At 35.2% G+C, this 17019-nt stretch overlaps 1 protein-coding gene across 6 annotated transcripts in view; it reads right to left on the reverse strand.

Moving 5' to 3' along the window:
• Positions 1-17019, reverse strand: part of LOC106461263 (TOX high mobility group box family member 4-like) — a 151084-nt gene that overhangs the window by 17207 nt on the left and 116858 nt on the right. For all 6 annotated transcript variants that reach the window (XM_022388129.1, XM_022388126.1, XM_022388128.1 and 3 more), the window contains exon 2: positions 11256-11336. In XM_022388129.1, the coding sequence (XP_022243837.1) occupies positions 11256-11336 (81 nt within the window). The remainder of the gene's footprint in view (positions 1-11255; positions 11337-17019) is intronic.

The raw sequence follows: 17019 nt of genomic DNA on the forward strand, positions 1-17019 counted from the left end.
AACATTTTAATGACGAGTTCCGGTTTGAACCGTTCAGGATTACCACATGGTGGAAACAAATCGTTCTTCAGCTGAGGTACTACTTAAAATATTGTTTAATGCAGTTTTTGACTTTTATGTCATAAAATGCCTAAATTGACTAATATTGTGTGTGTAAATTCTATAATATTCATCATTGTTTTGTTAGTGCACAATGACTGTTATTTTGAACTTGAACTCGTGTTATAGTCGCTCACACGCCGAACTTGTTCTCCGTTGTGTTTTTAAACAGGTTTTTACTGTTTAAGAAAATAAAATATTACTATAAGTGAAATAATTATTCTGAGAATAACATATATTTGTATTTAAAATAGATACATAAAAGCTTAAAAGAAAACAAAATATTTAAGCAGTCTTTCTTGAAATCAACTCGTAGCTTTACGAAGTTAAGAAGGGTATATACGGTTCGTGCTATGTATTACGTGTTATGAAATAATTTCGCAAACGAAAGTTGGTCTGCCAAATGGGAGAATTGAAAGGATTTGTGTTGTACATCATAATGTAGAAACTGGTAACGAGGGTCAAAAAAGACACAGACACTTTGTAAAGTTCCACTGGAAACCAAGTCTCTTTATCATGAACTATAACACGCGTAAAGAAATAAATAAATCTGAAAACAAAACAAATTTTACCTAAATGCCAAAACAAAAATAAAACCTCAACTCCTTTAACACCATATTAACAAAGAAAACAGGGGTACAAATCACAGAACCACTTCCAGATTCAACTGCTCCACTTGAAGAAGCTTGTAAAAGATAGCCAGGCGTTTTAGCAAGTTATCTCTGAAGACTACTGGCAACTCCTTAAAAGTCAAAACTTACATGAAAAGCAACGTCGCCTCTGAAAGCTGAGCCAATCAAAAATAAGTAACCGTAGTTTGTTATAGCTCTATCATTCCACGTGACGTAAAAACAGGCTGTACTTGGTGGTCATCAAGATCCAACAAGTCAATGGAATAACAGATATTTTAGACTGGCAATAGCTATAGAGGTGACAAACTCCAGATGTATATCTGAGAAAATTAATAACATACTTGTCGTTTCAAACCAGAACTAGAAAAAATACAAAACTTAGAAAAGTGCAGTCTGAAACTCAAGGAAGCTAATTTATGAGGTAAACATACCACAAACATGGAAAATTTTGTTATATGCGACTTCGTTTCTCATGAAGATCTTAATTATTGGTATAGAAACGTGTTTTTGCTATATAAAACGAATATCCACCAATGTTTATATTCTGCTACGAACAGTAAAATGCCCAAATCTTGTTATAATTTCAAGTTATGTTAAAACTGGGAAGCTTTAGTACACCCAAACTATCCTTTATTCATTCATAATTACATTATTTACCGTTAAGTTATCAGTTATGATTTCGCCATAATCTTCTGTTTATTGTAATTATTAGTCATTAAACAACGCCATTTGGACATCTTCAAACTCGTTCGATACATTTATTACATTATCTTTCCCTGTAATTATGTTTATGCAGAGACCCCCCCCCCCTCTTCTAGACCAGTGGTTTGAATAGACATGGGTATTACATGGATTAAAAACATTCGGTTATTTTGTTCCACCTTATATTTTCGTTTTACTGTCTGTGGTTCTTGTGATCTGCGAACCTGTAGGGGGTCGGTCAGCATTGTACAACTCGAGTTCCATATAACAGTTAAATGACATTATTATGCTCGATTAAATAATGTTTCGTTTAAAAAAAATTATATACTCGCATATATCGGCACAACTTTTATACACTGAATAATCAGATTTTGCACACAGACATATTTGAGTACGAGATTGTCTTTCATTTGTGAAGGGGCCCATGAGAAAGAATAAGTTGAGAACCACTGTTCCAACACACACTTATTTGCGATATCTTATATATTTTCCAATTTAAGGTTTACGCTGCTTTTGGAACTGGAAAATTCAGACTGAACGACACCTTAGACACAGGAGAGAAGGCAGCCAGTCAGAAGCTCTGCCGCCACGAGGTTTTGTCCAGCTATTTGAAACGAATATTGGGATTGATCTTCACCTTTACAACACGCCCTCAGTGCCTAACGTGTTTAGCGGCATCACTTGGCTACACCCGGCCAAAAGGTGTGGGCATTTTTACTTCCTACTTCTCGTGTGCTTGCGTGCACACTTTCAATTTCATTTTTGGTTAAGTTCACCAATGGACTAGAAAATCTTCCCTTACCAGCCAACCGCAGCTTGTGAGAGGGTAGGGGATGAGCACATGACCGACGGGCTGGTTACTTCCGGGCCCGAAGCAACTCACCAAAACTGGAACATGTATGCTTGACGTCCCGGCAATTTGACGTCATATTTAGTTAATTAAGTGTCAACGTCTAATTCCACTGTGCTTTTTTTTTTGAAGTTTCGATTTGGAATTTTCCACATAAAATCATAATCTACGTAAAGGCATGCTCATCAGTAAAATCAAGTGAAACTATATATAGGTTCCGAGTTGTGTCAAAAGCTGATTGGGTCGTTCATGCAGTTTTATGTATTACTAACGACTGATTGGTTACCAACTTGACAAGTGGTACGCGTAACTTCAAGAAATACATGTTACCAGTATGGAACTTTTACTTATATCGTGGTAATATCGCAATGTCCCTGAATACCGGAACTTAAACTGAAACGAGGTAATCAAGTTTGGTGGTTTCTCGGGCTACCAAACAAACTCTCCCCGACTTCTACCTTACCTAACAATAAAATGTTTGTACAGGTCTATCCAGTTTTCGGCCGGTCGTTCACCGAAGATGAAGAGCACATTAGTCGATTATAAAACAGATGCGCCTACGTTTTTGTATTATCTATTCACAGTATAACTGGTATATAAAGTGACTTCCTAAGGCAATCCAAATGCGCATTCTAAGTACCGTAATATCATAAACTCTGAATTTAGAGCATAGCAAGACAGTAACTGATGAAACAAGATACTAGGGCGCTCTCTAGAGAAACGATATAAAATTCATCCGTACCTTTGATAACATGTTCGCAGTGTTTATCAACATCTTATTCTTGAAATCAAATACTTAATAACTCGTACTTCCAGTAGACTACCGTCACAGAACCGTTTACGGATCCGGCGTGTTCTTATCCAAGTCAAACTGCTATTACCTATATTTCAGCTTGAACAGAACAGACAAAGGGGTGACATTTGTCTAGTCACATATTGTAGTCGCGAAAAATGACTCTCGTTTCCCAGGTCTGTAAATGCCCCATTTCTCTTACAGTTGTTCGATTAAGCTGGAAAATACCTGCATCATCAACAACAGCAATCATATGTATAAAACCGCGCTAGTTTGTGAATGAAACATCTGCAAATGGTACACTTTTACTATCACAAAAAAAAACACGTGATTAACATATCATTACCTCATGGGTCTGCCAATGGAGAACTCTTTGCTACTGAATAAAGATTCACACTAATATCACGTATCTGCTGATATTTGAGCCATAACATTTCTCATGAACCTAAATAGTATATTGATCTATATGTTTGATCAAGTGTAAAGTAAAGAGTTTCTTGGAATCCAAAAGAAGGACGATTACTAAAATCGAAATGGAGTTCAATCTTAATTATCGCATTGTAGTGTTAAGATGTAAAGATACATAAAAATAAAAAAAAACTAGTTAATAAAACAAAAACAAAGCAATTCGAAAATAGGCAGAACATTTTGGAAGTCATATTTAGCAGCATAAGTTGACTGTGTAATAGCCTGGCCGCAGTTTTGATTCGCCTTTTAGAGATTCATATTGAAGGAACATATTCGAGTTCTTAAACTAAATTGCAACTCGAGTGGCCATCTTGCAGGAAAGAGCGTTATATGAGAAACAAGAAAGTCCTGAATAGTAATTAAGTGTTATACTGAACGTTTATTTGTACATGTAAAACAGACTGCCCGTGTGATGTATTAGGCGAATTGCTTGAACCCTATACAAACTGAGAATGAGAAATGTAGCAATAAAATCACTATTTTATACAAGAATAAGGAAGGATCTCTTCAGTGAAAAATGATGTTGGGCGTTCAACTGAAATATCGGTGTTAGAGGCTGTTTCTTTAACCGACTGGTCAAAGAAATATATCATTCTAGTTCATCAACTAGAAACAATTGTGTCCACCGCTCTTTCGTGACTGATTATACATACAAATTATAGACAGTCTTGTTCAAACCGATCGTTACAATTAATTCTTCTCTATTCAAAAGGCATTATTCAAAACTGTCGTATGAAAGCCAGCAACCAGTCTAAAAACTGCTAATTTCAAATGCAAACAAGAAAGCAAAACTTTCGTCTTTGTCATGGTTAGTAGCGTATATATGTTCATACAAGTCGAATTATTAATTAGTTACTATTTTGTTTTCCTTTTATATATCTGCTCGCGACAACCTTCAATGGTGTTTAGTGTGTACAGAGTGGCAATATACAGATGATGTAGTACGATAAGAAAAACCGCAAGAAGCATTTGACTCTGCTTGTACTACTGGTGGTAGCCTAATGGTATAGGAAAAGTTCTCACGATAGTAGAAGGGCAATAGCATCCAGAGTAAAACTGCTCAATGTAGCCAATCTTGTCTAACCTGAAATATTACATATTCACCTCTCTTCCAAAAAATTGATAATAATGTAACAAACCACTGCTTCATATTTTCCCGAACTGGTTAGAAAATTATGACAGCGAATTCAGACTTCCTCCTTGGCCACTATAGTCATCGGACCTAAACCCGAGTGCACATTATTGGAAGCAATTCGAACATCGCATTCACCATTGTATTCCAATGCCAGCATCTGTGGACCAATTACATTGCATACGATTCGATGAATGGGTTACAGTAGAATAAGTAACTCTTCCAACAACAAGAGGAGTTTTACTGCCAAGCTGAGTCTAGAATATTATCGCGACGAAACGTTGACCAATCAATACCAGACAGTCAGTTAGTTATATGAGAAATTTTAGTCACAGAACTGACTTGGTAGCTTCGTTACTTCCTCTAATACTAAGCAACTTCCATATGTCATTTTCATGTATCTATTTGATGTTACAAGTAATCACATTTTTCAAATCATTTGTTAGTTCTAAAGATGTTTGCACGATTTCCTCAATGTACAAGTTGTAGACGTAAAGTGAAAAACTGAGTTAGAATCTACTATACCACAAATGACTGTCAGAAATTTGTTTTTAATACAATTGCTCAATTTACAAGTGCAATTGTTCCTACCATGGTTTAAATAAAAGTAAGAAAAAAAGCGTAAATACAATTTTACGGTACATGAAAATCAAATGGTTCCAAATATTTATATATCAGATAAACCAATCCGTATGTAGATGGGGAACAGCTACGCCACTAACTAGGACTGGATATGTATACTCCAATAACTTAAAAAGCAGTTTTGCAAATGCAAGTACGAACGTAGTCACAAAGTAATAGGAATATATTTTGTTTTTGTTGTTTTTTAAATTTCGACAGTGTTCAACTAACAGCGAGTAGTGTCACATTGTTCCATAAAGTAAAGTTTTAAAACATGCATCTATTCCTCAGTCTGTTAACTAACGTTAAATTGAACTATCCCAGTGTGATCGCTTAGGCTTGGAAGTATACACGTCAGTAACTGAACAGTTGATTCACAGATATTATGTGACTTGATTACCAAAACACTCAACTCCCAAGTTACCAATAGAATTAACCGTTTATTTCTTTTTTCCAACAGTGTAAATCCAAAAGGGAAGTAATTTGATGAGTCATCAGCTGTGGGGTTGTTTGAGAAGAGGAGTGGGGGACGGAGATTGAGATGATGGAGGGTTTGTGTACAGTGTGTGTTAGCACAACTAACTTTATACTAGCTACACCAATGGCTGCTGGAAAGCTGCGCTCTGGGCGTATCTGTCTGTTAGCTTTTAATACAACTTGTAAAACTTCACAGAACCTGTTATATTTCCATTAAAACGTTTCCTTTACTTTATCTCGAGTGTAGAAATAATTTCCAAGCTACAGTTTAATCACGGAGACTAAGTGAGTCTCTTGGTTACAACAGAAGTTCAGGCACAAGTACCGCCTTGTGCACGTAAATTGCAATTCGAATACTTACTTATATCATCAATGAATAAGAGTTACTTTTAAGACAAACACATGAATTGTTCAGTAGGAGGGCTGAGCAAGGAAATACACGTAAAACGGTTCGAATACAACAGACAAATAATAATAACAATCCACATAACCGAGAGAAAATGAATAAATAGTGCTCCAAACTTATTTATAAAATTTCCAGTCAAGGGTTAAGTGTCGTATATTCAATCTAGTAGGTTTGTCTGCCATTAGATACTGCTGCACTTCCTTGTGAATCTAGAGCTGTTTTCAGAGTTGAATTGCAAAAATGATGTCGTCAAAAGTACAAGACATTAGTTTCACTGTAATGTTTTCGACTATCAAAAGAAAAGTTGGAAGTTTATGAATATGATGTGATGCTTAACGATATAGAAAGCGCACAATACAAAGAAGTGCACTAGAAGAACCTTTGTTCGATATGAAATGATCAAAAACAATCATGAATATAATTAAATGTATGAACAAGAAAATCGATAACGCAGGAAGAAGAAATAAAATTATTTGAAATAGAATCTCGCACTGTTTGTTCAATTCCCATGTAGTATTGAATCAAAACTTGCAAACACTTTCATCTTTAACTGATTTTCATTTAGTTCATCTTATATGAACTATGTTGACTGATGCACTTGTGTGCTTCATCAATAATAACTATATTCTATTTTTCTTTGTTAGTTTCATTACATTTTATTAATTACAGTGTTTAACCTAATTTTTCTATAGTTTTAATTATATCACTTAAGTATTCTGCGATGTTGGTTTAATATATAAATTTAAGGCTAACCTGCATTTCCTAAGCTGGACGAACCTTGTGAAATATTTCTGGGATTATGACCGAAAACGTCTTAAACAATACAGGTATCGAAGTGATGATTAATCACAGTCAGCCCACTATAGATTTTAGTTTTCTGGTGAACTGATTTATAATTATTTCTAATCAGTTTGCTAAGCAGAATCGGCTTCATTAATTTATACGTGATTTTAAATTATTTGTTCTAATTTATACAATTAACTTACTTTTGATCAGAAGTTTATCATTTATTAGAAGAAATCTCCGAAAAAGAATGGTGTCAACATTACAACTCATGTTTAGGATTAGAACTTTTGGAATATAATTGTTTAATCCTGGAATTACCGGTTTTTCTTTTTACAGATACCATTAATTACTGGATCCATATATTGATCAATTTTAAAATCTAACCACAAAATTGAGTGAAATCACTCATTTATATGTAAAATAGATAAGTATCACCAACAGTAATTAGTGATATTAGCTGCAATATTGACGATTATTTTGTTTAATATTTTCTACGACAAACGTTACTAAGAACCCTTTAATCAACAAAATCGTGGATCTACTAGTAATTTCGTGCATGAATAGCTTTGAAAAATACCTATAAAATCATGCCCAAAAATTAAATATCTGACGCCTAATTTAACACTTCCAGTCTTTTTTAACTTGTCCCTGAAATATATATTTACAGTACATAAATTATGGTAGTTAACGTTGTCTATAGGTTGTTCATTTTAGAGTGATATAGTAACAGCTTACATATACTACTACTAACTGGAAAGATATTTTAATTTAAGTATAAATGCGAAAAATACGATATCTGAGCATAAATTATTTTTAGTTGGGAAAACACCCTAGTGTTTGATTTTCACTGCTTCTACGTGTGCAGTTCAACATGTCTAATAAAGTAATACGTTATACTTACACATAATATAAAATAAAATTCATTACTCAAGGCACGGACAATGTTGCTGGTGGTATACTAACGGGCTATTCATGCTTAGCTGAAGAGATGATAAACACTGCGTGCACGAAAGGGATCCACCGAAGTGGATAATATTCCTCGGAAGCAGTTTATAGGAAATTTGATGTTCCAGAATATAATCACGAGGACGAACCTACTCGTACTATAAATAAATCAAACATTTATAACACATCAAGATGAAATGAAAATTCTCAGCTCTTCTCGGGATCGTTTTTGTGTTGAAAGTCATATGCCATCAGTATATGATACCGAAAAATGAAACATATCCGAGTAGCTGATATCCCAAAGGGAATAATTTATTTTTCCTTTGTTAAGTGGAGCGTTGTCTCAAATATTCATTTCCTGTTCGTTGTCCATAAGTTCGGCAAGTCACGTGATAGTGGTATGACCAACATAAAATAAATACACTATTTAACGTGATAACGTGAACAAGAAAGAAAATTGTCGACGGAAAAAAGTTACTTAGATCGTTGCTTTTCCTGGTGCAGTAATTTTATACACGTAAATGTACAATACTGCAACTCATGAGATTCAAATAAGCAAAATTAATATGCCTTATGCTTTTTTTCTCTTAACTCGGAACTTTTACAATTGTGTTCAAAGTGAAAAAAAAAAGAAGCAGTATGTTTGGTTTCGTGTTCCGTTGTTCAAAACGAAATAAAAGCGATAGGTTCGGTTCCGTTGTTCAAAACGAAATTTTAAAAAAGTGACATGTTTGGTTCCGTTGTTCAAGACGAAATTTTAAAAAAGCGACATGTTTGGTTCCGTTGTTCAAGACGAAATTTTAAAAAAGCGACATGTTTGGTTCCGTTGTTCAAGACGAAATTTTAAACAAGCGACATGTTTGGTTCCGTTGTTCAAGACGAAATTTTAAACAAGCGACATGTTTGGTTCCGTTGTTCAAGACGAAATTTTAAACAAGCGACACATTTGGTTCCGTTGTTCAAAACGAAATAAAAGTGATATGTTCCGTTCCGTTGTTCACAACGAAAAAAAGCGGTATGTTCAGTTACGAGTTCTGGTGTACTTTATATTTGTTTTGTCCCAGAAATCAGTCACATAGAAGTAATTAAAATAAATAAAATATGTAAATGTATTTAATCACAACCTTTTCACGGGCACTAAGGAGACACGATAAAAATAAAGAAAACAAAACAGTAGTGAAAATGGAAAACATAACATGTAATAATTTAGGTAGTAGCAAACACAAAATAAATTACACCTCTCCATTTTCTTGTAACTTCGCGTAAGTTACTATTTACTATACAGATTTAGTACAACGTTAAAAAGATTTTCCGCAGTTTTTACTTTTCACATAAAAGGAAATTTATGTTTGCAAACTTAAAATATAGTAATATAACCTTCCTTATATTAGATAATATAACCTACTGAGTTAACATTAGCCAATTAAACAAGTTGCTTATATCAGATATTAGAAATTAGCGTCATCAACCGTGTCAAAATTATACAAGTTATTTACATTTATGTAATGTTACAAATTCGCGTTATACATTTCCCCAATAATTGTTATTTGTACTTCTTAAGCAGATACTGTCATTTTGTTTCTATTTAACTTTCTTTCTACATCTTATACGAGAAAAAAAAACGAACACTGACATAATATTAGACTGAATATCTGTATAAAAAATATAAACAGAAAATTTTATCCACTAATTTTAGAGTTAGTACCTGAAATTTTCGTTCGTTCTTTAGTTTTGTTACTGATGTTAATTATACTGTATCTCACAAAACTAACACGATGTGGAACTGAAAATCTGTATAAACAAGTATAAACTGAAAATGACAAAATTTTATTCGCCGATTTTCGTGACGGTATACACAATTTTTGTGCTCTTTAGTGATTTCATGAAAATCTATTAATCATAATCTTTATCATACTCTTGGAAAACAGCACAGCAAATTATAATGTTAAACGGGCTTAAAGCATTTTAGACTACTTCGTATTAAAATATATCAAACTATGAGGCAGGGTTTTGTTGGGTTGTCATGGTTACAACGAATTAACTATTAACGAATGTTTTTTTTTTTAAACAAATTCAGACTTTTTTGTTTGAAGTTAAACACAAAGCTACACAATGGACTATCTGTGCTCTGCCCATCATGGCTATCGAAACCAGGTTTCTAGCGTTGTTACAGTATTTGATAAAATAACAAGACTGCTTTTTACTTTGGTTATTTCTTATCTCGAATCCCATCATAGTATAACTATTTTATATATGTGTATACCTTCACTGGTATGAGATTAACACCATATTTTGATAAATATATTATAGATAACACCATGACCAGTGCTAAAAATCAGTTCGACTAGAGCTTATTACGCCTAAAGCTTTTAATCGGTTTCAGTTAATTAATTATCAAATAATAATCTATTAGTTGTTAACTAATAATGAACAACAACAAAAAAAAACTTTCCAAATTTACTGAAATATGCCCCAGTTTAAAAATGTCAAAAAACAATACTGGTCAGATTTAGAGAAATTTGGAATCTGCTTCAGAACAAGTCAGAGCAATGGTGAACCTAGAACAAAATCTAGGTCTTTCCTTCACGTAATGTCAGTACAACAAGTCTAACACCATGTTTTAAATATGGTAATGAAATACGGCATTAACAGTTGGAAAGTATGTGATGGTATATTTCTTAAACCTGTGTTTTAAACGAATGTTATCAAATCTTGTCCAAATGGCTATCTGTGTTCTGCCCACCACGGGTATCGAAACCCGGATTCTAGCAGTATAAGTCCGCAGACATTCCACTGTGCCACTGAAGGGCTTCACCAGACGTAATGGTCTGAAGTGCCTATTCGGTGCTAAACGTCAATTTCAAGGTGTTTTTATAGAATCAATTTCAAAAAATTAACATGAGAAATATAACTAGTGTGTGATGTAAATAGTATTCATCCTAAACAAACTGTCATCAATTAATAATAAATTAGCATTTCTTTAAGGATTTTTCGCACTGTATAAAAGTCTCCCTTCCTTACAAACAGTTTAGTTTTCACATACACTAACAAACAAATACAAATTAATATTGTAATTATAGACCAGTGGTTTTCCTTCCACAGACCGACAAAATCTTGGTAATAAAGCTTATGGATCGATACGAGTATGTTGGCTTATCGTTTTGTTCCCTAATTTAATTAACTTCATAAAGCTATATAAAGTAACAAGATTCACTAAATCCACAATGAACTGTGAATAAAAAAATACTTTTATATATTCCTAACGCGTACATATTATAAAATGTTCGAAAATAGAATCTTTCACGACTTTTCACTGAAGCTAACGGGTAAACACTATTACCTACCTGGTCAACAGACACGAAGTTCGCAGGATTTTGATTGGAATCCTGGAGGTTTAGAGTCTGAAGATCAAAATTGTTTGATGCCTACAGAATAACAAAGAATAACAAACAATATTTTATATCTTTTTCGACTAAATAGAGTATAAACACGAATAGTCATAACTACATGACTGATCTTAGTTTTAAACAAAAATTTAAAATTTGTATGTTGAAAAATGGATAGCTTCCTGAAAGTGTAAACAAAAATAGGATTTCTTCGCTCTTCACTTTATAGGTTTACAATGTTAATTTCAAACATATGCTACTTCCTTTTTCTAAATTAGGAATGGCTAGGTCTGAACCCTGAAGTCTGATCTCCTGGCCGTTTGGCCTAGATATCATTTAAGGAACCATTCAGACTGAAAATACCAAATATCAAGTAATTGTAAATGTTATCTGTAAAACAGTAATCGTTAGCGTAATAATCCCTAACTTGTACTGGGCCACATTTAACCTTAATTTACGTATTTGGTCTATAAAGGAATTTTAGTGTAGTGTTTTACTGCGTCTGTTTTGTGGTTTTAGCAAAATTGCATTATTTAATAACCCGTGAAGTGATGCAACATTTCAATCTTTCAAGTGACAGTTTTGGTAACAAAACTTTATACATATATATTAAGTGTACATAATATGAGATTAGGCTTAGCGACAAGTGACCAGAGCTACTAAATTTTCCTTTTAGGTACTCACAAACAGCGGGAAAGCAAAGGCTCCTACATTTATCTGATACTAAGAACTGAGTACGGCCATGACGATCGCCATGGTGTATAGGAAAAATTACAGGTTTGTACGTAAGTTTATAAAAGAAATAAAAAATACATATATAAAATGTTTTAACTGACACAAAATAAGACACATAACTATCTTTCAAGAATGTTTTGGTTGTTGTTTTTATAGTGTCATTTGTTTCAGAATATTTTATAAGCGTTCGAAATACTCAAGAAACTTTGGCCATAACATAACAGTTGGGATTTTTGCGGTTTTGTCGAGAGAGAAAAACTTCTCGTAATAACGATAGTTTTAAAGCTTATTCGAGAATAACGTTTTTAAAAAAAATGTTTAAAAAGTGAGTAGCGAACTAAGCTAAATTAGTTCACATGAAAAACCTTGTAATACAGGCGCTAGCTCGAGCTCTATGTCACGGCGACAGACTGTTGATTGTGTGTTTACACAACCCAGACTAACATCTGTTTCTCTCCAGCCTGGGCCACCTGCTACAACGGAATGCTTTTCTACCCCTATACTCTTGCCCCAGGCTTCAACAGCTCTCCTGTATATAAGAAAGGTTTCTACCCAAACACACGGTTATAAAAGAATTTAATGATATTTTTCCCCACATGTTGAATGAGAATGACTGTAAACTTTCAAAATTCGCGGTAAAAATGTAACGAATTTCTGAATATTTAATACGAAGAATCTCATGAATGAGAGTGATAGAAATCAACTACAACTTGTGACTGAACGTAATACCTATTCGCAGCCCCAAACACTCCTCTAAAAAACTCTGTACAGCATTCGTTATGCCAAACATATTGTTAGATATACACGACTGTAAGTTTAATGCGAGTCATGATTTAGATAGTTTTACTTGAGAGTATTAAATTTAGCTATTTCAGAAGCGACAGTTTATCATATGTTGTGAAGTTCAACAGTTACGAATTAGTGATTTTTATGTTATTGCGTCATATTGCTAGATCCTTCTAAGTTTTCTCGTGGTTTTAATTGAGTATTGATGTATTATATATACCTTGTAGTGTGTGTGGAACGTTCTAGACCATTGTATAAATATGCGTCGAAAATTTAGTTTAAAAGCTAGATCTATATTGCATGATTGCGAGTTTAGTCATAAAGAGCGTATAGTGGCGATTTTTAAAGTAAAATTATCACAGATTGTATTGTAATAACAGAGTCTGAAGAATGATTTTTCTTGTCAAATTGCGTTCTAAAGTAACTGAACCACCATGTGTGGACTTTGACGAAAAAGACACAATTACTTAAAGCTCTGGATACAACTGTCAAAAACAACAGTGTAACAAACATTTGTATACATGTTTGACTTATTTTAACATATTATTTTTAAATAAGTTGACTCTGTGCTGTTTATTGTTGACATTTATAGCTAACAAGTCACAAACACCTACTATAAAGAATCCAGCCGATACATACATAACTGGACATTGGCGAACCAACCAGGATCTACAGGGGCAAATGGTGGTAGAAGTGTATGTAAACAATCGGCAAATAAGCCTATACATGTACAGCTGTAGTGGTGGCGAAATTATTGGAGAGGTTACAACCACAATATAAAACCATGTCAATTAACTTTGATAAGTGGATAGATATGGGCGAGCGACTAGGTCTCAGAGATGGTGATCTATGATTTTGTTAACAAACAACAAGAATTAGAGATAGAAGAGTGTCAACAGAAAAGAGAGGAAGAAAGAGAAAGGCAGAGAATGGAGGAAGAATGACTGAAAGGAGAACATAAGCGTGAAATACAAACTTAAACAGAAGAAAAGGGGGGAAGAGAGAATAAGAGCACAAATTGAGAAACAAGAAAAGGAGAGTGAGGAGAGACTGGAAATAGAGATAATAAGAGTGCCAATTGAGATCAGAACGGTAGAGGACCCAAGAATGGCAATGGGGTCAGGGCCAGTTGACCCAAGCTTCCCAAATTTCATGAACAGAAAGATGACATGGATACTTTCCAGGAGAGGTATGAAAGATTTACCCAAAGCCAGAACTGAGACAAAGGTGGCTGAGCAGTCAGTCCCGGCCTCCTTCTCACAGGAAAAGGCCTGCAAGTCTATGCAGGCATGACGTCAGAGGATGCCACAGATGATGACAAGTTAAAAGTGACCTTACTGAAATGCTATGAACTTACCAAATAAGGTTTTTGCCAGAAGTTCAGAGAAGTCAAACCTGACACTGGAAAAACTGTATTTCAGTTTGTGGCACGTCTATGATGATACTTCACAATGTGGGATGGCATGGCCAAGTGTGAAGATAGTTTAGAAGGACTGGCAGATCTACTAATATGTGAACAGTTCATGATCAAGTTTTCCACTGACATGTCACTGTTCCTAAGAGAGAGAGCACCGAAAGACGTGGACGAGATTATCAAGTTGGCAGAACAGTATATGGAAGCCCATGAAGGGAGTATAACTGCCAAGTGCAAGAATAACCAGCCAAAGTCGAAACCAGTGGTGGCTGATCAGAAGAAGTGCGTCACCAATGGTGACAAGAAGACAACAGACAAAAAGAAGAGATGTTATTCTTGTTATAAGATGGGACACATGGCGACTGAGTGCAAATCTGTCACCAACAATCAACACCAAAAATCTCAACAAAAAGCAGCTAGAGCTACTTACAAAGATGGTGCTGGCAAGAAACAAGAAAAGAATGACAGTGTCACCATGCATGCTGCTGCCAGAAGAAACAGAATGAAGACAATTCCACCACAAGAAGGAAGTACTATAACCATGATTAAACAATGCGTGATTGATGGTCAGCTCAAGATAGCAAATGGGTCAACAGTGCCAGTAGTGATCAGTGCACGTGACAAACACCGAGAGGTACCAACAAAACACAACATGCTAGTAGGTGAATGCTTTGTCGGGGACAAGAAAGTGTAGGTTCTACGAGACATTGAGTGCAGCAGTGAGAACCAGTCTAGTATTTGATAACCAGATGATGGGCAAGGTACATGTGCGTGTGCTGATTGATGGGACAGTAAGAAAGTTTCCCATAAAAAGAATAAAGGTGAACACTCCATAATAAGTGTAAGACTTTAATGCCATGTGTTTGAATGTACCCCGTCTATAACTTGGCAATATATCAGGTAGTATAGGTTTGGAGGAACCAAATAGAAAGGTGAAGCTCTACCTATGCAATGAGAGACCTGATCAAGCAAGAAGTCGAGGTAATGTTAGAAGCTGAAATCATCGAGCCTTTGAATTCAGTCTACCATTCACTAGTGGTAATTGTGAAGAAGAGAGATGGCTCAAACCCTTTTGCATAATTTACAGAAGCTGAACTTCGTGACGAAGTTCGACTCTGATCCCATGGACAACCCAGAGGCTATCATGGCGAAACTGGACTGGGCCAAGTTCTTTTCCAAGATCGACCTCAGTAAAAGTTAGTGGCAGATTTCTAAAGAGAAGACATCAGATAGACGCTACCAATTCAAGAGGATGCTATTTGGGATAGTCAACTCAGCAGTGATATTCAACTGCATGACGAGGAAGATTTTACACAAAACTACCAACATCGAGCATTTTGACCCACACAGCCAGATGGGAAGACTACCTGAAAAAGCTCAGAAAGCTGTTCAGGCAAATGTGAGCATCAGGTCTGACCATCTAAGTGCTAAATCTGCTATTCTGTGCTAGACTTTGTTGGAAACAAGGTAGGTGTTTGACAGATAGCAATAAAAGAGGAGAAGCTAACCCACATACAAGATTCAGAAGCTCCGACGACCAAGCAGCAAGTCTGGTCTTACCTGGGGTTAGTGGAATACTGTAGGAAGTTCATCCCAAACTACACTGAATTTTCTGTACCACTGACTGACATGACCAAGAAAGGCCAACTTAACAAGGTGAAGTGGGAACAACCACAGTAGATGACATTCCAAAAGTTTAAGAATATATTAGGAAGTTGACCAATCCTTAGAATGCCAGACTTCAACAAACTGTTCATCATTTAGACCGATGCATCAGACATTAAAATTGGAGCAAGAATATGTAGACGGACTGTTTTCCGTAATGTACATTAGTAAAAAGCTGTTCAGTAGTGTTTGTTTGTTTTTGAATTTCGCGCAAAGCTACACGAGGGCTATCTGCGCTAGCCGTCCCTAATTTAGCAGTGTAAGACTAGAGGGAAGGCAGCTAGTCATCACCACCCACCGCCAACTCTTGGGCTACTCTTTTACCAACGAATAGTGAGATTGACCGTCACATTATAACGCCCCCACGGCTGAAAGAGCGAGCATGTTTGGTGTGACAGGGATTCGAACCCGCGACCTTCCGATTGCGAGTCGAGTGCCTTAACCACGTTCAGTAGTGAGAAGAACTACTGTGATTGAACGAAAGTATCTGGCCATCATATTTGCCATTTGGTAATTATATTACCTCTAGGGGAAGGAGTTCATCATCCAGATGGACCATCAACCCCTTACATCCAGAGGTAGAAAATCGACAATATGAGGATAATGAGGTAGGTTTTGTATTTCCAGAGGAGTGCAAATGTTGGTGCAGACTTAAAGAGGGGCTTTTTGTTAGATATACACGACTGTTTAAGTTTAATGCGACAGTCACGATTTAGATAGTTATATAGCGAGAGTATTATATTTAGTTATCTTAGAAGCGATTATTTATCGCCAGTTTGTTTATGGATCATACGTTGTGTTCTTCAACACTTATGAATTAGTGATCGTTATGTTATAGGGTCATGTTACTAGAACCTTCCAAGTTTTTCTGGTTTTAACTGAGTATTATTGCATCATAATATCTCGTAGTGTTTAGAACGTTCTAGGCCTTGGTCAGGCTAAAAATACGCGTCCAAAATGTAGTTCGAGTTATATATACACCTGGAAAAAAGTTAAGCACCCCCAAATATTTTTCAGGATTGCTTATTGAAAATAAGGTTTAATTTTCATGATGTTGAGCAATGTTCATAATTTCAAACATAATTAAAAGGATGTGAGCGTTCAGATGTGACATTTAAATCA

Source organism: Limulus polyphemus, unplaced genomic scaffold, assembly GCF_000517525.1.
Source record: "Limulus polyphemus unplaced genomic scaffold, Limulus_polyphemus-2.1.2 Scaffold923, whole genome shotgun sequence".
NCBI classification, from domain to species: Eukaryota; Metazoa; Arthropoda; class Merostomata; order Xiphosura; family Limulidae; genus Limulus; species Limulus polyphemus.